The 24,061-nt window shown below is 48.1% G+C and overlaps 1 protein-coding gene across 2 annotated transcripts in view; it reads right to left on the bottom strand.

The window, feature by feature from the left end:
* Positions 1 to 23,058, bottom strand: part of SEPTIN9 (septin 9) — a 97,758-nt gene extending 74,700 nt beyond the window's left edge. The window contains exons 1-3 of one of the 2 annotated variants that reach the window (XM_019621642.2): positions 22,943 to 23,058; positions 18,956 to 19,233; positions 714 to 770 (exon numbers count right to left, since the gene is read on the bottom strand). In XM_019621642.2, coding sequence (XP_019477187.1) covers positions 714 to 770; positions 18,956 to 18,977 — 79 coding nt within the window. In that variant the 5' untranslated portion in view covers positions 18,978 to 19,233; positions 22,943 to 23,058. Of the gene's footprint in view, positions 1 to 713; positions 771 to 18,955; positions 19,369 to 22,942 lie in introns of those variants that run through there. The other variant, XM_010721262.3, reaches the window with a different exon arrangement.
* Between the last annotated feature and the right edge of the window lie 1,003 nt (positions 23,059 to 24,061).

Genomic DNA, 24,061 nt, shown 5'->3' with positions numbered 1-24,061 from the left:
TGGGTGTGGTGGGGGTGGGCTGATGGCTGCCGTAGGTGAGCTGAGAGGTCTTTTCCAATCTTAGTGATTCCATGAATTCTGTGCAGCTCAATCAGCACACAAACTGCAGAGCCAATGGACTCAGGTGCTCCCAAGCTCTACTGCATTCCCAGAGGCTACAAACACCTTCCAGAAGGAACCCCTCCCACCTGCTTCCTTCTGAATCAGAAACAGCTTCAGAAACATTACGCTGCAATTAGGAGTGTAAATTTAGTCATAAGCACATATAATCCATAAATCTCCACATCCAATAAAAAATAATAGCTAAAGAGAGTAAGAACGAGACGCTAATTACTAAAGCTGTATTTCAACCTCGGGCCATTCCTGCTTTCTGTTACCTGCAGTCAGACCCCTGGAATTGAGATGGGCTTTTCTAATTATTCTCTCTGGATCCATTATTCAGAAAGTAATTAATCTTTTATTTTACACCGCTCTCTCTTTTCACAGTTATTTTATATATACTGCTCTCTTTTATATAAATGCTGCTCTGCAGCTACTGCATGGAGAACTCTGCATTTATCAGCAGCCTGCAGGAGCTGCATTTTCCAGGAGTGACTCCTTCCATTCTCCCAACCCATTTGTTGCCAACTGCTTGGTTGGATGCATTTGTTGTTGATTGGTTTTGTTTTTTATTGGATGAGGAAGTTTCAAAAAGAAAGAGCCATGCAACTCACTGGGGCTGGTCTGGTCGCTGAGCCTGCGCAGTCTCCCACTGGAGGTCCGGGTGATTCCTGCAGCAAGAAGATTTGCATGAGCCAAGGGATGCACGTGAACATGGCATGTGCCTCAGTTTCTCTTTCTTAAGCACAACAAAAGCGGGCAGGAAAGAAAAACATGCTCTGAGCCCTCACTGTGGGATGCTGCGTTCTGGAATGACCCCAAACACTGTAATCTCCCCATACAGAGATTTCCTTCTGGGGCTCTGCAGGAGGAGAAGGGGCTCCAGGGTCCTTCCATCATCTCAGCACAGGGATGTGAGCTGGTAGCCTCTGGAATGCAGCGGCCATGTGGGCTCCTAGCTCAGCCCTAACTCTGCCAGGGCACACCAATGTTTTTAGTAGGAATTTCCATTCTGCAAATTGCTAAAAGTCTCCCAAATCTTTTCAGTGATGGTCTTATTTAATTGCAAGTGATAGACTTCAAACAAGTATCTTCTCACCAATCTGTTGGACAAGGATTAAAAAAGCATTAAAATAAACTGCAACACATCCCCCTGTTGCAGTATGGAACATAGCCTCAACCTTACAAACCTTGTCAGCTGTAGGAGTTTGCATCACACACAAAAGAGGGAAAAAAAGTATAAAAGGCAGGAAAACGTCCATAGCAGTGAGTCTGGGATGGAGGGAGGGAAGGGAAAAGCACTGCCTGGCAACTTGACATGGAAAAAACGTCTCATGCTCAGAAATTTCTGCTTGTGTGTGTGCATGTGTGTGTGTATTTTCTCTCTGCCTTCCTCTTTTAACATAAAAAGCCTCTGTGCCTATGAAGCCACGCAGCTGAACCACAGTGCTGCTCCTGGGGAGCTGTGGTGGCACAGGGCAGCCCCGGGTGCTGTGCTGCTCTGCACATCACTCAGCCCACACTGCCCATTACCGACACAGAGACAAGGGCTCATGAGCTATAATCAGCATTAACGTTTTTAACCAGTGTCATATTTTTTCCTTTAACCACAGTCCATGATTTTTTTCTTAATTATTCTGTCCTCAAATGTCTATTGCTGCTCCGGCAAAGAAGAAGGCACAATTCCTGTGCTCAGCAGGGCTCTGAGTGCCCCTTCTCCAGGCACGGAACACTCAGGTGCTGGCACAGAGAGGCAACACCTCTGCTCCATACATGCACATGCAAGATGCTGCACTGAAATCTGGCTTTAGAAATCGCTCAAAACCCAGAGAAAAACATCCCTGACTGGTGACACACTGAGGAAGGCAGATATGCAACCATGCCGAGCTGGTTAAATACATCTCTTCATGTTCAAAGGCTTCATCCAGACTGCGGCAAAGCAGGATGGAAGCGGAGCGAGGAGCTTACAAGCTTGGACAGGATCACACATAGGAAATGGGCTTCATTCCCTTCAGCAGTGGAAAAACACACGCACGGGTTGGAGCGTCCACGCGGCACCACTGCAGCATCCATGCATGGCTGAGCAGTACCTCTGGGCAAACACTTCTGAGAGGCCTGCTGTCTACCCTGCCAGTGCTATCTGCAGTATTTAAATACATAAGCAAAAAGGTGGGCAAGATAAACTGATCTGTATTGGAGATGGGATTAGGAGGAAGTTTTTCCGACAGCTGTTGCTCCAACCTTTGCGTCACACAGTATTAATAATACATAATAATGCATAATAATCCCCTTCCAGTGGAAGGGGAGCAAAGCAGCAATTCATCCAGCCTGTCCAACACCACAACAACAGATCTGGAAAGAGGAAGCAGCACCATGCAGCCCCAGACCACGATGCCTCATGGCCCCTCCACCAAGAGAGCATCCAGACAGCTCTGGAAAGCCAATAATAAGTAAGATGGAATGCTGGCAGGCCAGCAAGACAGAAGAGAAGTTCTGTCAAAAAACAAGAAAGCAATAGCTAAAAATATGCTGCTCTGAGCAGGCTTCCAGGAAGCCAGTGGTGTGGGCAGGACCGGAGCATCAGCACACCAACAGCATTCTGGGGTTATCTCTATTTATAGTGTGGGAGCAGCAGGCTGAGCCCCACTTTGGGCCATGGGGCTATGAGACGAAAATCAATGCTTTCCACCCCAGATGTGGTGTCTATGAGCCTTCCCTCTTAACACAGTTCAAGTGCCCTCAGGCCATCCTATAAATTTAACATAGTGCACTGGACTAAGAACCATAATGAAATGTACTTTATTTGGTTGAAATTTGGAATGCTTTCCCGCACTCCAGTGGAATGACTTTAAACTGGAAGAGTCCACAGTTAAAACAGGTCCATCCAAGAATAGTTCATTCAGCCCAGCAGATGTGTGACAGCAGCACAGCACCATAACTTTCTCAGAGCTCAGTCTCACCTTGGCTCAGAGGCTGAGCAGTAGATTTTCACATTTATCATCAAGGACCAAACCCCTCCAGACTTGCAGGCTGGGACCATCAGGCACACCTGGCACACAGCAGCACTGTAGGCACACTGGGTTGGGCTGGGTGCTCCAACACAACTACTGAAACCAAAAGTGCTCCAACAGGGCCATGTCAGTGCAAGTGAGGTCTCAGGCAGGTTCGTGTGGAAATCACAGAATCATTAAGGTTGGAAAAGACGACTAAGATCATCTAGACCAACCATCAACCCATCACCAGCATGCTCCCGAAATCACTGCCATCAGCAAATATGGAGCTAAGCGTTCTACTACTTCGTGCTCCTTGCAGCAGCTGATTTAACTCACCATGGGTGTAAAGCATTCCAGTATCAGGAGACTGAAGCTGATGCTTTGGCAGGGGGGTTGGACTCGATGATCTCTGGAACTCCCTTCCAGCCCCTACGATTCTGTATGTGGGCAAACTGTCCATACTACAGTGCAACCTTCCTAGTTGACTTAGTTGAACCTGAGACCAGCACTTAGAAGATGTCAGCTGTGTCAGAGATGTACAACAGCAATACAGTCAACACATATATTCTCCAGAATAAATCAGAGCTTTTTCATGATAAATCTCAAACTTTCCAACTATTCCAACTAACTTTCCCAATTATTCCCAAATTTTTCACCTATTCCCAAAGAAATGTAATAGTAACAAGACAGGCCACCTGAAATTTATTTTCTCCTCACAGTAAGTGATCCGTGCCTCTACACTCATACCACATAGAAATCAAAGAGCAAGAAACTAATTTCCATCATCAAGAGAAACCATGGGGCGAGGACAAACAGTGGAGGATGTAACCCAGAATATAACAAATGAACCCAGATCAAATAAGGGTTGTGTTAGAAAGGGATGGGCCAAAACCAGCAGAAGGCATCCCAAAGCTGTCCCAGCTCCCCCAAACAGCCAGCACGACCTTGTTCTGTTCAGTGTTGGTGTGTCTGAGCTCATATCACATGGGTTCCTTCTTCAGATTTACTCTCAGGACCATCTGTTTTGGACCATACAGAGTGTGAACTCCCTCTCATTTTACCTATATCTCAGGTACTATCCCAATAGCAAGAGAACTGTTCTTACCAGCAGCTTCCTGCCCCACACAAACAAGATCTATAAGCTCTTTAGATACAACAGCTGGAGAAGACTTCATCAACAAGGAGGATGGGAGCTGTTAACAGAGACGGTTGTGCATTGCACAGCCTCAGCAGATCCTCCAGTGTCACAGCTGGAGACCAAACTGCAAACTGATAGTGCTGATACTGGACATCACAGACCTACGTTGGACATCACAGCCCAGTGTTGGAAATTACAACCCAATGTTAGACATCACAGCCCTGTGTTGGACATCACAGTTCAATGTGAAACATCATGGCTCAACACTGGACATCACAGTCTGATGTTGGACATCACAGCCCAATGTCAGCATTGCAGACAGTGCATATAGCCTGGAGTGACTGGAGCAGCAGGTGTCAGAGAGGCTGCAGAGGAGCTGGGGACCATGAGGGAAGGACATCTGTTAGCAGAGACCAAATGCCTCTGTTGCTTCAAACCCAGCTCCAGTGAACCACACAATTACAGCCTCAGTTCCATTAGCTCAAAATCCACTTGCAACATTAACCTCAAAAGGAGTGTGTAAAAAAGAAAGAAAAATTAATACTTATATCCAACACTAATCAGAACACTAATCACCAAAGAATAAAAGACACTTTGCTAGACAAAGACGACATCCCCAGTGCATGGATTCATTCTGAATCAAATGCTTTCAGCAACAATTTGAGCTTCACAGGGATGGAGCACAGCCTGTCCCCAGGGCTGAAGGTTACACACGGGGAGGGGATCAGCCCCTTCTCCAGCACAGCTACCAGCACCTTGGTGCACCAAGGCTGAGCACTGCTAAATGGCCTGTGCCATCACCAACCTGTCGTGGGAGCTGGACAGAGCTGGGCTTGGCAAGCCAGCAGTGCTAATTGGCACAACGTCATTAACACAAGTAGTGGTGAATTCACACACACAGAGAATCTGGCCCAAGGATTACAGATAATCCTCAAGGAAACCACAGGAAAACTGACATTAGCAAGGTGCAGATATTTCTGCCACAACATTATACTCCTAGCAGAAGCCAAATACATTCTAACACTAAAAAATGCTCAAAAATCTTGCTCTAATTATAAGAAGGAGCAGCAATTAAGCCTCAGTTTTTCCAAAGTCGGAACAGTTTCCCCGAGCCAATGAGTGGCCAGCCCAGAGCTCAGCAAGGGTCAGAGGGAAAGGTCCTGCATGCAGTGGGATTTAGCACACGAGCCTTTGATCAAACTCAGGCATGGATTCAAGATTTTAGGTCCAACCACGGTAGTTCCCAGGAAATCAATTAACACATCCATAGAGATCAAGGTTGGAAAAGAAGAGTTTTAAATCACCTTGACTGACCCACAAAACCCACAGCATATCTTTCCATCTTGAATCGTGCCCAGCTGACCTTGCTTCAACCAAGGGTTGGCTGTTCAGAGATATTCAGCAAGACTGAAACACTGGGACAACCCAAACTGCTTTGGTTGCTCAGTGGTTAAAAGCCTTTCAACAGCACAGGGTCCATGGGTCTTCATTCTGAGGCGAGCAATCTCATCTCTGAGCACTCAATTGATAGAAATATCGAGATCATTTCACCGCTGTGTGTGACGGCCTTCATTGCCCGCAAATTCCTAAACAGCTGATAGTCGTTGAGAGATATGCTGGACAACCATGAAAGCACAGAAAAATTAGCACAAGCAGTTTTTTTTCTTATGAAAAAAGCGTGTTAGTCATCATCTGTGGTCCTTCTGGCTGGAGTGTTCCAGTAATCCAACGGGGCAGCGGAAAGGACGCCACGTCACCACACTGACATATCAGATGATTTGCACAGATGCATATTTATAATGCAAAAACCCACACATTGGAAGGGACAGGCAAAAATGGGTCAGCTGTGTGTGCTGTCCGTTTTGCTGGTTTATGCAGTTCTTTTCTGTAGAAGAAGGAAGGAACAGAAAAGCATTCTTGTGAAGCCATGCTGACTGGGAAGGGACCTTATATCCACTGACAAGTCTAAAATCACTTCCACTTCACTGTTGAGGTTAACCAGATTTCCAAAGAGATGTTCCTCTAAGTTTAACCCGTCTTCACCGCTATCCTCATGTGCAAACAGCATTAAGCTTCTGAAACCCAACAGAGCAGAGCTGCAGGACCAAAGGAGAACCACAGGGCCCTCATGGTCTTTTTGCTAAATGAGTGGGTTTTGCAAGGCTGGCTCAGGGCTTGCAAAGCCATCACAAGAGCAGCTTGGATCTGGTCCCATTCGTTTCTGTAGAACCTGCAGCATTCCTGCAGAGAAAGGAAAGGGGGAAGGCACCACAACTCATCCAAGCTGTGGCTTTGCTCAAAGAAGGAAATAATCAAACTCTTACATTAACCAGCTGCCACCAGAGCTTCTGCAAGCTCAGAATGTGTTAGTTAATGATTAGCATTAATAGCACAAGAGTACCCAAGTGCCTGAATGGGCTAGGAATAGGGCATGGCATGCAAAGCACTATGCAAACAGAGAATAAAACAAATGATCGCTGCTCAGCCCTTTCCCTTTGCGTTCCAAAAAACCCCAAGCATTTACAGCATTCAGACCCACGCGTGCACCAAACCTTCCCAGGTTCATCTGGCAATAGCCACGGATTAGCTAGAGAAAACCACTGTCAGATTTAAAAGAGGGGAAAGGAATTTTAAAACTGCAATGTGGTATTTCCATATGGAACAAATATTCCCCAGATGCCCCGCTGCTCTCCTCCCCACTCCCACAGGCTCTGACCACGCAGGACTCCTGGTGCAAGCTTCCCAACCCAGCATCTGGCTCTCTGCTGTGCTCTGACACTCTGCTTTATCACACCAAGCAGCATTATGTTATTTCAGAGGGAGGGGAGAAGGAAATCATCCTTACTTAGATTTTAAATCCCTTTCTTGCCACCTCTTTGCAGCCTCAGTGCAACATAAATTTTATTTTTCAGTGTGCACGCTGCTTTCCTTCTCTTATTTTAGACACTCAGAAATCAGCAGGTTCTGCTTCACAGGGTGCTCCTGCAACAAACATCCCTAGATTCATCGCCACAGCCCTGAAAGCCCAGGGCTGCCATCAGGATGCAATACAGATCCCTTCTGATTGCCAGGCTCTGAAAGGCAAATGTTGATTTTTCCCAGAGAGTGATGGACCGCATAAAGGGGAAAAAGGCAAGAACAAAGAGGTGGCAGCTCACCAAAATGCTGCTGCCAACATGGGGCAGAGGTGACCCCCTGGGCTGCTTGGCCATTGGGACACCCAGAGCAGAGCTGTGCATTACCCAACCTTAACCAACATCTGCTGGATCGCAGATGGAGGAGATGAGGGGCAGCCTCTGTAACACCCTGACAAAAGAAACCAGCTTCCAAGACAGCTCTGGGTAAGAAGTTAAAGCTTAGATTGTAGCTTGGAACATCAAGCATCTATATGCTTCCCCTTTGCAAGGAGTTGCCCCTGGAAGCACGAGCACCACGAGGAGCCAGGGACCCCTGGGCCATGACTTGCTGCACGTAACTTTCCTCCTCCGCATATCCTTCTCTCTGCCTGGAAACGAGGTGTCAAACACATTCCTCTGCTCACAGGAGCAGGAAGGATACATTATATAATGGTTTTACATTTTAGTGCTTGAGTCATTCTTCACGGTACAGCTATCTATAGCCTGCAGAAGTAATGTCCACTGTCCTTAAATGTCTGGGAAAGAGGGAAATTACAATTTGAGACTACCATGGAGCCCTACATCCATATAATTGAGGTTTTTTTTCCCCTATAAAATCCATCCAGAAGTAGCCAAGGCAATCCAATTTCATAAGCTACTAACATTCTTTGAATATTTTCCCTTGTATCTTACAATTATATTTAATAGTGTCTATAGTGGGGAAATTGGACTAGCAGAGAACTTTGGCCAATTTTTAGGAAGTATTGGAGTGCCTAATATCGTGGATCAGCTTACACTGGAGTTTGCAGAAGTTCCTTTACAAACTGTAGTGCGACTCCATCTCTATCCTAAGTGCATCCTAAAACACTGATGCTGCATTTACAGTTCCCTTTTCCAAGTCAGAGGGACTTGTGGAAGGACAGAGCAGCCTTGAAGTCAGCTCTCGAGCAGCTCAGGGCTGTGTGGGTTCCTGCAAGCTGCCAGCAAGGAGCAACATTCTTTAGGGACAGGTAGAGCACCTGACACCTCAGCGTGGCTCAGCGCTGGTGAGAGGCAGTGAAATCACTCCTGGCACAGGTGGAAGCCATTTCAAGGCATGGAGCACTGCCTGCAGCCTCCAAGGAAGCTTTTCTCTCTTACAAGAGGGCTCACACAAAGAGGCACAAAGCCCATTCTGTGGGTCTTGCTGAAAGGCAGCATTGTGCAGGGCAGGCTCGGTGCATCGGAGCCAGGCGGCAGAGGTCAGGGCAGAAACCAAAATTCCTTCCACGAGTCGCTCACCGCAGAGATACAAATGTTCAGCCTCCACTATGAAATCCTTCACCAAAAAATGCAAATGCTGCTATCTGTGTAACACAGACATATGTGTACCTACACCCGAGATGGAGGTGGACTCTGGATTGTGGTGGGTTCTCTCCAAGCCCATCTGCAACCATGGAACATCCCAGCCCATGCACACTCCGTAGCATCATGATTTGGGCACCTGCCAGGCCCCCCAGCAGCACGAGGGAGGCTTCCAGGCATGGTGAGGCGTGCGGACTTGCACCATGAGTCACTAAACACGCTGTGTAACCTGCCATGGATTAAGTTGGATGGTTTTCAGGCATTTTGAGACACTGAGTAGGGTTGGAGAGGAGATACAGGTTAAACTGAAGGAACCGAATGATCTAGCCTGATCCACTTCACTTTTAGGGACAGGAAAATACACTTCATTTTCCTCTCCTTTGCCTGACATCTGTGGAGATGACTTTGGGAGCCCCTCTCTGCTGGATCTGTGTGGCACAGCCCCATCCATCCTGCCTAGAGCTGCCCCACCTCACTGCTAATGCCAGGTGGGACTTCCCTACCAGCCATGGCTGAGGGACCAACGTGAGGCCAAGGAGGATGCTGAAGGGTTGGAATTCCACCCTTATCTTCAGGGGCTGAGATCATGGGTGGAAAATATTTCTGCGTTGTTTCAGCCTGTTTCCTGCTGGCATCCCTCTCCACAGAAGCACCTCTTTGTGAAGGGTTTTGGAGCCAGAGAATGTTTGTTGGTACAGACTAAACATATTGACCACTTTTGAGGCACTGGCTCTGTAATGGTGCTTATCTTTAATGCGACACAGTTGTTCCCCAAACAACTCCATCACAGCCAGGTCCATGGGAGCAGCTCCAGCACCCAGCCCTGAGGGATGCTGCCCCAGGTGACACAAAGCTGTCACCTCCCACAGAGTTTGTAGCCACCTGCTTTGAGCTGGGGATTGCCTATGCAGGAAGGATGTCTGCTAGGATTAGCATGACAAGAAGAGGTTTCAAGGCCAGGATCTGAGCCTCAGGCAGCACCTGCTGAGCACTCAGACAAAACACACTCAAGAACCCCAGACATCCCTCCTAGGGAGAATGAGGCACTGTAGTGGTTGATTCACCTCTGTCCCAAGACGCTTTGGAAGATGGGGTGGGTTATCCAACAGTCCCCAGCTCAGCTCTGCTTTTAGATACTTCTCTGAACTAAGGCAAAACTTAATTCCACCTCGGATTTTCCTGACCTCAGTCCTCTGTAATACGGGGTATTAGCTCTTTGCTAGCTTTAAATCGATATATGAAAGACTGAGGGCTTACATTTACAGTAATAAGCACACCTTGGGTTCGCTGCACAGTCATTAGACAAGAAGCAGGAGGCAGGAGATCTGATTATGCCTGAATGTGACCCCACAAACCGAATGAAACAACATATTTCTCTGCAGCTCATTTTTCTTAGCGACAGAGCGGGTATAATCATATTTCTTACCCAGAATCTGCAAGGTGCCTCTCCTAGCCTGGGGAGCAACAGGGAAAAGGCAATGCTCAGCCACACTGCTCCAGCCCCAGTGAGTACAACCTCTGCCAGGACAGCCCCATCCCTGCCTGGGGGGTAATGTCACCAATCAGACCCCAAGTTTCCATCTGTAACCTCCAGGGCAATGGGCATCTGCCACCAGCAGCTTATTCCGTAAGAAGTGGAATTAAAAACAAACAGAAAACCAGCTGAACCAGTGTTTAATCTTGCAAAGATTATTATTATTACGTGATTTGAAAAGCAGAGCTTCCAGAACATAGAGCTTTGTTTGGTTGTCTTATTTTGCCCGTAATCTATAGGCATCAGGGCTTGGATGCTTCCAGGATGCTCCGTGGGACTCTGCCAAGGCAGTTTTTAATCTAAAGCTTGATGTCCCAGCTGTGTTTTGACCTAGGGATACAACATTCATTCACCATCTGAAATGTGAAATACAGTGCTAAAAAGGATGAAGATGATCCCACGCTGGGATGAAATGCCACTATGTTAGATGATATTAGAATTCAACTTAATCCCAACACACTGGATTGTTCCCATCAGATGATGCTTCCAGAGCCTTCACCACCCCTTAGCACAGGGCTTATAAGCAAGCATTCCCCACTGAGCAAGGCTAGCATGCAGAGGGGCTGGGGTCAGGCTGACAAGCACAAAGAGCCCTATGTCCTCTACCTGTGCTCTGACCATACAAGGGAAGCTCTGAGGACAACCCTACAAACCGTTCGTGGCACCTCTGCTATGTGTGGGAAAGGTGAATTCCTGGGCAGATGTTTAACCCCGCAGTAAAGTATGTTCAAAGAGCAGAAATCAATAAACGCCTCGCTGCTCCAGAGACCTCAAACTACCTCACCAGCACATCTGTAATACTTGTAATAAGAAAGAAAAACTGTAAAACGATTCAGGTGCTACCTGAATAGCTCTTATCTTAGAATCGTAGAATCATTAAGGTTGGAAAAGACAAGTAAGATCATTGAGTCCAGCTGCCAACCCAACCTTCTCAGAATGCATCCCAGCACTCTTCCTGCATTCACTCAGTACAACCCATACAACTTTTGGCTATTCTCATTCATTCTAGCACACCTCTCTGAAGATACTGTTTGTCCTTGCTGTTGATGCTTTCCCCTGCATCCTTACAGAATTTCATCCTTTCTCCTCTTCCTGCCCCAGAGCTGACCAGGTTTGGTCCAGGAGCCCCCAGAACACGTGATTCAGTTCCTGACCCCATCTCCTCTATCTCCAGTGCATGTTGAGAGCACACTACAGAAATAACAGACGCAGGGGCTTCACACAAACATTTACACAGGGCAGGGAATGAGGACATTTCACTTTCACCCAGGATTAAGGTGGGGTTTTCTTCCTGTGGCTGTAGCTACATCTCAGATCAACCTTCCAGCTCCTCTCCTCCCAGCACACTGCTATAGCTGTGTTACAAACCATGCCAAGAGCAGCCCACAAACTTTCCACCAGGGAATGGGAGCAGTAAGAGTCTAATATACATGCTTGTCATAATAAGCACCTGCGCTTTGCCATAGGCCATGGCACTCCTGTGTTTATAATCACAACCCAAAGGGCATAAAAGGCTCAGTAAGATCTGAGCATTAATCCAGGCTCCAGACAGATTATGAAACAACTTTTTACCATTGTTTTCCGCCACAAAGAAAGCACAGGGGCTCTTGTTTTCCGATGATTATCCTTATAAATTTAACAAAACCAACCAAAAAAAACCAAAACATAGTTGTGTCATCCTCCTCTCTGCCTGCCTGCCCACATTGCCCCCAACGCATTACTTGTCTCCAAAAGCATTACATATATCAAAGTCTGACTGGCTGATGCCACCATCCAGGACAGCAGCTGGCAAGTGCTGGAGCCCATGGTGAGGACTGGAACCTTTGCAGATGCATCGAACACGCAATGGCTGAGCTCATCCCTCGCCACATCAGTTGCAAAAATCAGCTGTCAGTTTATTTCACATCACCGTTCAGGCGTTTATCTGACAAAAATCCACTCCAGGAAATAAATCACAGCCTCGTGCTGCAGCTGCCAAGCAGGAAGGGGAAGACCACCCAAGCCATGACATCCCCCTGCAACCACACCGCACCAGCAACCTTCCCCTGCTCAGATGTGGGAGCTGCCAACCAAAGCATCTCACTTGTCAGTGCAGCAATTTGAGAAATTGTTTACAGATGCACACGTAGGTGAATGACAATTACCATCAAGGGACAATTAGCTCCAGTAATGTCAGCCCTTCAGGCTGCGTAAGCCTGAACTATCCAGTCAATAGTCAGCAGTTCTGAGAGTTGTAAGCTATCAACTAGAAGAAATATAAAAAATAGGTGTTTGAAATCCAAGGGCAGAATGCAGCAGGCTTGGTGCTGCTTGGGCACAACTCAACCTTACATGACAGCATTACACCCACCTTGATAAAACTTGCTCTCTTAAACACATGGGGGGAGCACAGCAAAGATAAAACCCCTTCATGTGACAAACAGAGCTGTAAGAGCACACAGAGGTCTGATTTTAAGGATTTCCTAGTGCTTCTAGCAATTGAGCTTAGATAAAAGCAATGCATCACACGTGACTCCTTTTATTGTCAGAGCACTGAAGATCAGTGAGGACAGAAAGATTCCCCAAAGCAAAGCAGAGGGCAGGGAGGATGATGGCCATTCAGGACTGTCACATTTCCAAGCTGCAAGTGAACTTCTATGAGAGCAATGAGTAATAAGTCATCCTCACTTGAGTTGAAAATAATAAAAAACGTTACTTTTATTTAAAAAAAATGGGAAGTCATTTCAGAAGGAAAACTGAAATGGAGCACCAGGAAGCAAAACCCCAGAGCGTGGCAGCCTGGGGACAGCACTGCACACTGTGCTGGCATAGGGCACCCACTATTCACGTGGGACACTCACTCTGCATGCCCACACGTGCTCTGCACACCCACATCTACACCTCTCCTGCAGGCAAACCAAAGCCTGCAGCCATGCTAGCTTTTCAGCAGCCTTAAACCCACCTAAATAAATCTCTGCAACCTCCCATGGTCTATAACATGTGCAGGTCCCTTGTCCTGACTCGTAACCCCCCGAGATCTGTTGTTCTTCTCTATCTGTACGTGTCCAGGCATTGCAGCTCAGCCACTGAGTCATTCAACAGTAATGGCTGAGGGCACCTTGTACTCATTTCCTTTGTTTATTCTGTGCATTATATAAAGCTATAGGCAATCCCCATTTCCCTTGATAACATCAAAAACAAACTCACACCCAGGGGCTGCTCAGGAGGACAGGACTCCCACTTGCTCCCCACATGCACTCAGCGTTCTTTGGCATCACTGCTGCAGCCTGCAAGGGGACATGGCTCTGGGCACGATGAGGAGGCAGCAGCTCCAGCACCCATTGAGATCAGCCTTGTTCCCACTGGGAACCAGAGCAACAAATCCGTTCTGCTGTGCCCCCAGTGTCCAGAATAGCAGTGCTCCCACACCAGGAAATTATGGACTTTCTGCAGCACTACTGTGACTTTTTTTTATTTCCATTATGCTTTTGACTCCTCCTTCTACACTCCTTCTCTAAACAAATCTCCAAGCTGCAACTGTTTCCTGTAAATAATACTCATCTGACACGGACAAGGAAAAAACATAATAAGAAAAATCTTTTGCTACTGGTTCCAGCTTGCAACAGCTCCTCAGCTCAACTTCCACCTGGGAGCCCTGAAGGCAGCACAGAGCTCGAGGGAAACAGAGGGAACAGCCGCATGCAGTACTGGCATGGGCTGCCCAGGGAGGTGGTGGGATCACCATCCCAGGAGGTGTTCAGGAAAAGGACAGATGTGACACTGAGCCATGTGGTTTAGTGCTATGGTGGGGATGGGTTGATGGTTGGATTAGATGACCTTAGTGGTCTTTCCAACCTTAATGATTCTGTGATTTTATGTTGTAGGCATCAGATTTGAACCTGCCCTCCCCAGAATTAAAAGTTCAAATCACAGAGGAAGTTTGTGCCACACATCAGACTGCTGTAACACAACGATTGGTGTTAAAGGGTAAACAGTAACTTCACAGCGAGCCCCTTCTTAGCCTTCAGTCACCATTGGACAAAATTACCTTCCCCTCCTCCTGGTGCCATCACACACCAATGCTGTCCTCTGCTCTAGAAGCATCTCTGGATGTCTGGACCCCCACTAAGCTCTGAGAGAGGTTATCTCACATACGTGAACATGAAAATTGCATTGTGAGCACAAAGCCAGGAATCTCTTTTGGGTTTGTGCAGGATCCAGATGTCCCATGCACCACTGATTGCCTCTCTGTAACGCAACATCTTTAAAGAGTGCTTTGAGCCATCGTCATTGCAAAGCCACTGCAGTGTGGGAACAGGCTGACTCGAGAGAGCAGCACTACCTCCCTCCCACTGCACCACTGCTCTCAGCACACAGCTGCTGTATGTAGGGAAAGAGGTGGCACAGACAGAGCTGGGACCCCAGTGCCAGCAGGAGATAACATCCAAGTTGTGCTTGAAGCGGGTGGGGAGTTGGGAAGTGCAAGGTTTCCTCACTCTGCACTGCACATCTTGGCCTTGCTTACTCCAGTTGGGCATGGGAAGATTTCCTATCAGGCATGAGGACGTTTTGCTACCTGAAGCAACACTCCAGCACTGCCCACACATGCCAGCTAGATCTGACAGCAGCAGAGCACCCAACCCAACCTGTCCTGCCCATCCTGTCATCCCCCACAGCATGGCACTGCCACTGGAGAACCTCCCTGACAGTATTACATCAGCACCAGGGGCCATCAGAAACATGACTGCCACACAGCAAAGTGACTCAGCAGGAACATGATGTGATGGATTGAGTGGCAAAAAAATGAGTGAAGGATCCTGGGGAAGAAATCCAGCAGGCAGAATGTGTAAACATGACTGAGACCAGGGCTGTTGTTTACTGGTTGGAAAATGTGAGCGTGAGGCATGGACTACTTGGTGATGCAGTTCCTGAAACAATAAGCAAGTGTTTGCCATACACAAACTGGATCGTGCCTGTTTTCTCTTTTGTTTGGGGATTTATGTAAGGATGGGAGGCTGTGGCCATTGGATATCAACTAGCTTTCATGCAGGTCACATTTATGGCTTCTAATCCATGCAGCTGAGCAAGCCAACCTGCATCCTGAAATAGGGCACAAAGCCTTTTGTGCACCAGCCTCCTGCTATTCTTGGGCTATCAATAAACAAGTTCATTCTGTAATCCTTATTTTCCTTCCTGTTACTTCAGTAACACAAGGTATCACAATGCCCTCGCAAAACCAAGCAACGCAGAGCTTGCAGAACCTCAGGGAGAGCCTTTGAACTGGCAGAGGCAACACTTGCACTGAATTCAGGTCTTGAACACTAAATTTGAATGGGCACAGCCTGAGATCCAGTTCCTGTGGCTGACTGGGAATCCTTGAGACAATCATTTATTTTAATGATAGTTTCTTGGCCCAGCAATGCAGGTTTTGAGGATCAAGAGCTATCTATAGTTAAGCTCAAGGAAATAGCTTTTTTATTTTTCCATACCTCAAAACAAAATATTTCATATTTCTGTTAAAAATGACAATTTTAATTAAATGAATGCTTCTGTTGGATCCAAACCTTATCCTTTTCCTCTCGATGTTTTACTGGTGAGCTAAGGAAAAACTGCCTGAACAACCCTGCATGTTCCCCCATGGGTCAGCCTGACAGAATGCCAGGTAGATCAGAGGACAGCAAGTCCAGCTCAGGGAAAACAGTGGGGCTCTGCAAACACTGTGTCTTCAACTGCCACACCTCACAGCTTTTATGACAGTGGGGTTAAAAGCCACTGACGGAATTATGCAGGGCCTCTCTCAATGGGTGTCAGCCTGGAAAAGATCCTAAACCTAAAGCAGTGATCAGGTCTCCATTCTGATACTCTTGAGTTTCTGACCTATAACCCAGCTCAGTATGAGGATTCTATAGCTGAGGTGAGACACAACCACACGTGAAGGTTCTGGAGGTGCCATAATTAGTGTAATCCCTATTTCAGTGCATGCCAACAATTTACAAACCTGGAACTGCAAGCAGTCCTTGGCCAAAGCAATTTGTATCACCCTTGAAAACAACTATAAAATCATTTGTCATGAATTCTGACTGTTTCTTCTCTGGCATTGTTATAGTACTTAAGAAATGGAAAATGAGAATCCAAAAACCCTTTTAACCCTTGTATTTCAACCCTTGTGTTTCTCTTCCTCTTCCTTAAGGATCTGAAATAATAGACATTCCAGAAGAAAACATTTAAGAGTTGGCTTCAGCAGTGGTTATTTCTCAGTTTTAACTTGCTGTGTAAAATCTCCTTTTTGCCCTCCTCCTTCCAGGAAGTTCCAGGAAAACAGCACTGCTGGGCTGAGCTGCAATGCCTGCAGCTATGGCACAGAGATCTGAACCTCCCTTTACTGGTAAGAGGTAGAGCATCTGCAGGCAAGCTGCAGCCCAACCACACCTATGTGGCATGTGCTGAAAAGCTGTAGCAGATGGCTAATGATTTCCTCTGAAGGTCTTCAGAAAACTTGCCTGGAGTGAGGAACAACCTGGTAACAGAATGATGATGTACTAACAGAGGGCAGAGCTGGAGCTTCAGCCCTGAGAAGTGAAGCCTTCCAGTTGGGTTCAGTGGCACCTGGTCCGCCATACTTTGCCCAGAGAGGTGGTGGTGCCCCACCTCTGCAGACACCCGAGGTCAGGCTGAATGGGGCTCAGAGCCCCTGCTCAAACTGTGGGTGTCCCTGCTCATTGCAGGGGGGTTGGACCACATGGCCTTTAAGGGGCCCTTCCATTTCAAATCATTCTATGATTCTGTATTAAATCGGAATATATGGAAGATGTGAAAGAAGTGCTCCCTAACCTCAAAAAGGGTTCAGAAGCAGCTAATTATCCCAGCTTCGGCAAAAAAGCAAAACACTGTATTTCCAGCCTGTCAAGGGCTGTCAGCAGTGCAGGCTTTAACCGACTAGTTACTTGTCTGTCATCTCCAGGATCTCTCTATCAGCAGGAAGCCTGGAGGCTCAGCAGCACTTTACGCTCATCTCTTCGAAAAGTAGCTTGGATTCCAATGACATTTCCTGAAGGAAGTCACCACTGCTGATCCCCCATGTATGAACCCATCAGATGCACAGGACAATCAGGGCTGCCTCTCCCCAGCACACCGCTGGCTGCTCTCCAAGGCCTTCCCAGCATGGTAAATGACTCACCCAGGGCCTTCCTTCCCTGTGAGTCAGGAGAGGTGAGAGCCCAGTTCACCACTGCTGAAGGCAGAGCCTTCACAGCACTCACAAGGGCTGCGTGCGCTTTTTCCAAAGATTAGTGGTGGCCACAGTGCAATGATGTAATTCTTCCCTTCTTTTTTCCATAAGCGGCTGCTACATACCAGTCAAAACCCCACACAAACAGTTTTTCCAAAATATAACTGCAATCCCTTTTGAATTCAAGGTATTGATCAGGTGTTGATTGATCTTAATTTTACAACACCGTACTGATATGGAGGCGAACGATGATCAGAGATGCATCACTCATATCAGGGGCTTTGTAGGGCCACAGCTTCACCCCAGCAGTCAGCCCAAAGCAAACAGAATGCTTCAGGATCATGCAGCCTCTTCTGCAGGGAGCCTTAATTTCAGGTCCTTAGAGCCCACAGTTGCCCCTCTCCAGGACCTCTTAGCCACTACATGCACTTTAGGATGTAGGTGCCAGCAACAGGCTTCCCTACATGCAATTCCATTAATACCAACTGTAATCAATGAACACTGTTGTTAACATGTTGTAAAGTCTTCTGTTGTTCTTGGCATACACACTTTAACAAAACCTCCCTGGCAGACCATTTAGTGATTCTAATAAGAGAAATGCACATAAGAGAGATGTCCCCCATCCATTTCGCAGCAACCAGGCTGCATCACAGGGGGATTCTCTGAGCACAGAAAACCACCAGGTCCCGTTGAGTCCTACTGGCTGCTGCATGGCTGCAGGGGCTCTCAGCACAGAGGCAGCCCAGACACATGACTTAGGACAGAGGCCAGTATGGACTGTGTGTCCCCAAAGCCACCTGGGTGAAGCCAGGACAGAAGCAGACCTACAGAGCAGCCACGGGCAGGAAGCTGGAGCTGAAGAGCACAGCCATATCCTGCACCTGGAGGAGCCACTGGTGGGCATCACAGTGCACGGGGAGATGGATCTGTGGCATGGATTCACACCATCGTGCAGCAGCCGTCTCTCAGTCTGCCAGCAAAGTTTCAGAAGAAGCTTAGAGAAAAGCTGTCAGCTGTGGTTACCTGCTCCCAAGCAGCCAGGGAGGAAGGAGCCTGACTGAGCCTGCAGAAGCCAAAGGCAGAGAGCCCTCACCCTGCAGGACAAGGCTGCAAAGCTGGAACAAGGAGCAGGGAGAGAACCGCACAGTGTTTGGGCCCCAGCTCTCCTACGTGGGGGTTTGCCCTGAAGGCAGCCGGTGTCACAAGCAGTGCCACCGTCCTGTTTTAATTCCAAGCTGCAGCTCAGCACCGAGTCTGCCCTGTGCTGGCAGAGGTGTCCTCCAAACAAGCTGCATGCCACCAAGGCTGGCACAACCTGCCACCCTGGATTTGTTCTACTCTTTAAGCCTTTTCCATCAGTCAGCAGGTACTGTTTATACACAGCAAAATTGTTCCATCCTCCACCACAGAACCACTCGGACGGAGAGGGGCTGATTCAAGTCTCACTTCTGTTTTGAAACCTTTTTCTTTTCCCAGTCCAGACACAAAAGGAGAGAGCCGAGAGAGGAGAGAGCCACAGCTCACCTGAGTACGTCGATTTCCTCATGCTGTCCCTTCGGGCTGCTCATAGGATCGTAGTGTGGTCACAGCTCAGTCCTTTCGTCAGTGTGGGCACAGACGGGGAGGGGACACACGAAGTGCCACATCCACACGTGCGGGTGCAGCCGAGGGGCAGCGCAGCTCTCCCATTAATTAGCGCACACCTTTCCTAATCTCGCACACAGTTCTGGGCTGTTCCAACTCTCCTGGCATGGACAGGGGTAGAGTGGGATGCAGCCTCCCTGGTGGTCGCACGTTATCACCTCGGAAAACAAACAGGAGCTGTGGGTTATTGCTGCCAACCTCCAGCCTTGGAAAAGCCGCTGCTGTCAGACGCAGTGGCAATGGAAGGAAAGGGAATTTCGTGCCTCCAGCCAGGCACACCCCACGGCTTTGACTCGGCCCTTCGCTGCCAAAACAGCTCTGATCAGTGCTGCTCTGCAGCCCGGCTGATTCTAGTTCAAAGTGCATTATTGGCCCGGCAGCACCCGGCAGTGTAAACATCTCTTTCCTCTTTCTGTGCAGTCGTAAAGGGCCCATTCAAGGCTGCAAGCCGAGTGAAACTCTCGTGCAAGCTCGTGCCTTGGGGAGAGATATATGGGAGCCCCATATGGAATAAGCAGTTCCCAAGGGATCTGGCATACCCCTGTCACCTGGCTGTTACTGGGAGGGGACTCAGCATGCAGCTCTGTCAGAGCAGGAATGTGCCGGGTCACTCCCTTGTGAAATGCCCCTCAGACAATTAGTTACATAAATGCAGTAAAGCTGGGGGCACTGTGAACACAGACAGCGAGAGAAAGCAAAGGCTTGCTGCGACTAAAGGCAGACTGAAGTGCTGAAGGAAGGGCTGAGCAATTGCTACCGAGATTTCCACCGCCTGCTGGATGACTCATCCACACAAAGGGACAGAGCACAGATCCCATCCACATGGGAAACTTCACCAGACTCAGGCAGGACTTCAGTACAAAGGGATTCCTGCTTGCTTTTGGTGGTTTGGACTTCTCGGCAGTAGGAGAAAAACCACTTAATACCCCAGCCCTAATGCTGGCATCCCACAGGACCAGAGCAGGTGAGCAGGACTGTGAGGCTTAAGTAAACATATATCCAAGCCCATAGTAACAATATATGATTCTTTTTAAAAGTTCTTTTGAAATTGTTAGTCACAATCCGTGGAGGAGAAACAATGCACAATGGCTTGCCCTGCCTCACACACCAAGCAAGGGCAGAGCCAGGAGCAGAACCCACTCCCAGCACTCATCCTGTTGCTCTGTACTTGCCCACATCTCTCCGATGACCACAATCGCTTTTAACACTCAGTGTTCATGGGGATTTATTTTTGTAAAATGTCAAAAGACAGCGTTTCTGCTCCTCTCTCATATGGATGTGCATGTGTCTGATTAAGTGTGCAATTACGTGTGCAACTCAGTGCACGGTCACACACGTGTGCCTACTGCTGACAACACTATCGGAGCTGCAATGCGGGCACAGCTTTTTGATCAGCCCGGCTGCACAAACACAAACCACAAATTGTGCAGCCGGCCCTTCTGCTGCGGGGCCAAACAAACATGATGAGACAGAAAATGGCCGAAAGGATTTTTCCTGAAATATCGCCCAACAAAGGATCCTTTTCTTTGGCTGCTTGAGCCTCAGAATTACCGAGAGAGTCAGTACTTCAGCTCAGAAAGGCAGGTTAATGTTTAATACAATGCAGAGCCCACAGGCCTCAAATAGGTAAGGCATTTGTAGCTTTTCTTCTGCTTCGTAAGATTAGTGAGGGAATTTATTGTTCCTGAAAGTGAGGGATTCAGGCTGCTGGCTCAGCCCAGCTACAGCACAGACAGGCACCGCTGAGCCTCTTGCACCAGCCCTGCAGGACAACCCCACTCTCAGCTGCTGTACATGCCAACTCACACTCTCTGTCCTGCCCCAGCCTCTGTGGGAGCCCTTCTGCATCACACATCTCACTGTGGCACTCCTGCATAAGCACAGTGCTTGTTGCTAGAGGCTGCACCAGCCCCATTCATTTCTGTCTGGCAATGCCCTGCCTCATGCACAACTGCACTACCCACACGCACTGAAGCTGCATCTGCTGAGCCTACCCCAGCTGTGATGCCCTCCCCAGCTGATACATCTCATGGCTTTGCCTGTAGCATGCACGTTGTAGCTTCACAGCAGGCACAAAAAGCATTTTCTGTGAGCAGAATGTGCTCTCTCTCCCCCAGTAGCATCCTCCAGGCAAGCACGTTCCCCAGCATGTGGGGGTCCTGCACTGAGATATGCAATCTCCCAAGCTAAACATCATGCAGTGAGCAGAGGAGGGAGAGCCGAGCACCGCCAGCTCCGGCCGGTGAGGCTGGGGCAGCGAGCCAGGAACTCAGCAAAGGGTCAGAGAGAGAGGGAGAGACCAGGGGAGATAGCAGCAGCAAACAACGCATAATGCAACCAGGAGCACAAAAAGAAGGAAAGAGTAGGCACCTGGGGAAAAAAAAATAGAATCCTGTGGACCAGAACAAAGTTGGACATAAGGGCATGCTGAGCTGTGCAATGCCTCTCCTACTGATTCATTCAGTTGAGTTTCCCATCTTGCAAAAGGGGAGGAAAGCTGAGTTTTCTCAGGGTGGGGGGAGGCTGAGTGTTGCTCAGTGCTGCCCTAGGGCTCCCAGGCATTGCTGGTAGGCAAAAGGCACTGTTATAGCAGAGCAGAGCTCCCCAGGTGATCAGCAATGAGAAGGCAGAATTTATGCTGCAGAAACCTGCGGTCAGCACAGAGCAGGGCTGAGGCCTCTCTTTGGGGAACAGTATCTGAGTGATTTAGAGGTGGAAACTCAGGTGCTGGGGCTATAAACCACCCACATCTCCTCCAGCTCTGTTTGTTTTATATATGATCCTCCCAGCAACGTTCTCCTGCCCAATTGCTCTTTTCTGGCTTCATGACTAGGAGAGAGAATGCAAAGTTTTCCACCCTGCTCTCTGCCAGCATCCCATCCTCCCCAGCACAGGGAGGCAGCAGCACAGCATCCAGGTTATCTAAGCAGAAGTTACAGCCCAGGGCTGACTTGTTACTATTTAGCATTGCAGCTGGAGGAAAATGAGGCCTGGCAGCTCCAAACTTTGAGTTGGTCTCTTTCAACAGCACACCTCCCCTGATCTTTGAGGGGGTGATAGAAATCAGCTCCATAAGCAAAGTTTCTGATAGCATTCCTGGAAAATATGGGTTTCACAGAACACAGCACTTGGAATGTCTCAGAGTGATGGGCAGTGACCTGGAACTGCCTTGCCCACTTCTCTTACACCTGGGGGTAATCCAACACAGTTCACATCCACAGAGCCTCTGTGCCCTGACTTTGAGCACAGGCACACACAAATCCTGTGCCTGCTCCATTCAGAAGCCTGGTTCTCCGGCTTGCAGGGAGGAAATTAAGGAAAAGAGTTATGAATTATATTTGGGGTGATGAATAATGGGGATGGGGCAGCAAGATTTGTCTGAGAGGAACTCAGGTGCACACAGATGGAGAATCTCTTACTTAAAATTATGTCTGACATTTTGGCTGAATGAAGAAGCAAACAAAGCCCATCTACCTGTCCCGTGGTACAAGGTAGAGTTCACCAATTGGTCCACATGTGTACAAACGTGTGCAAACCCAGCCTGGGGAGAATAAACACAAAGAACAGGGGGGACACGAGCCATTGCCAGGGAGCACAGCTCAGATATTGCCATATTCCAGTTCTGAGCCACTTTGACCTGGATTTAATGCAGCTTCCTTTCTGCCTGCTCCTCAGTAAGAGGACACAGCTGCTCAGCCCTAAACATCAATTCACAGTGCTCAGACAAAGGAAGCAAGGCAAGTGTGCTATCTAAAGCCTCACACATTAGCTCTCTGCTGTTCTTAGGGACTGATTCACTCTGTTAGGACACATTCCAAGCTCTCTCTGAAGTCTTAAATGCACAGGGCTGAGAGGTAAATAACTTACCAAGGTGTTTCTCAACTCCTTTTGCCTGTGATTCCACCTGACAACACAGCACAAAGCCCCAGTGTCACAGTACAGTCATATACGGTCCGGTGGGCATGCTGTTCTCTTCTTTGGGCTGATGGTTCTGGTGAGGAAGCAAATAACTTAATGAAGCAATTACTCATATCAAAACAGCAGGTTTTGTTCTTTTCTCCTGCCTTAATTATAAGGAACCAGGAAGAACATCCAATTACTTAGTAATGAAATTCTGCCTTGACTAAGATAACATCTGCTCAACCACAAGGTACATCAGATGGTTATTTCATAGAACAGCCCCTCCCATGGGTAGGGAAGGGAACACTCCAGGCACATTAAAGCTGAAGGGCCTATTAACAGACAAAAAGGGGCAGAAGTCAGCACCCAAACAGCAGAAGAAAAGCTTCTGATAGCCTGAGTGAGAGGTCATAAGAATTTTGCATTCTGAATAGCAGCCACCTCTGAAAATAGAACTCCTGAAAGTGCTTCACAAGTCGACCTACAGGAATATCTCCCCTAAGAATCTTTGAAATCCCCCAGCTGCTTTCAGAAATGCCAAGTGAGCACTTTCAGAACAAGCTGGAAGTCTGAAAAACAAAACCAGGTCAAAGTCAAACTCTCAAACCCCTCAAAGCTTAATCCATTTGTCACCAATGTACAACCCAGTTTTATGGCTTTTATGGTCTGTGTTCTAGTGAAACTACAGGAATGAAGCAGGAACTAAGCTTTGTATCAGCTGTGCCCACAGGAGATCTGGATCTCACTTGGTGACAAGTGAGAACACCACTGGTTTTTGTCAAAGCATGGGCTCTGCCCAAGGGCAGGGGCTCAGCCCAGTGCCTGCACTGGGTCAGGCTGGGTTATCAGCTCTGTTTGCACAAGTGCACTTTACAAAAGTGAGCCTATGTCCTTAGGGAGGGAGAAGAAGTGGAGTGGAGGCAGAGTGCTGAGCTCTGAACAGTTTGGGCTGACTGTTTCCTGCTGTGCTGCAGGGAGGCACAAAGCATGGAGCAAATCTGCTGCAGGGGAGGGGGATCACACAGCACCTACTGCAACCTGCCTCGGAGCAGTAACCAACCTGAGCATGTGCTAAGCAAACAGGCA

The sequence above is a fragment of the Meleagris gallopavo genome, chromosome 20 (assembly GCF_000146605.3).
Source record: "Meleagris gallopavo isolate NT-WF06-2002-E0010 breed Aviagen turkey brand Nicholas breeding stock chromosome 20, Turkey_5.1, whole genome shotgun sequence".
In the NCBI taxonomy this organism is placed as follows: domain Eukaryota; kingdom Metazoa; phylum Chordata; class Aves; order Galliformes; family Phasianidae; genus Meleagris; species Meleagris gallopavo.
Note: the sequence above shows the minus strand (reverse complement) of the source record. Positions and strands in the feature narration are given on the sequence as shown.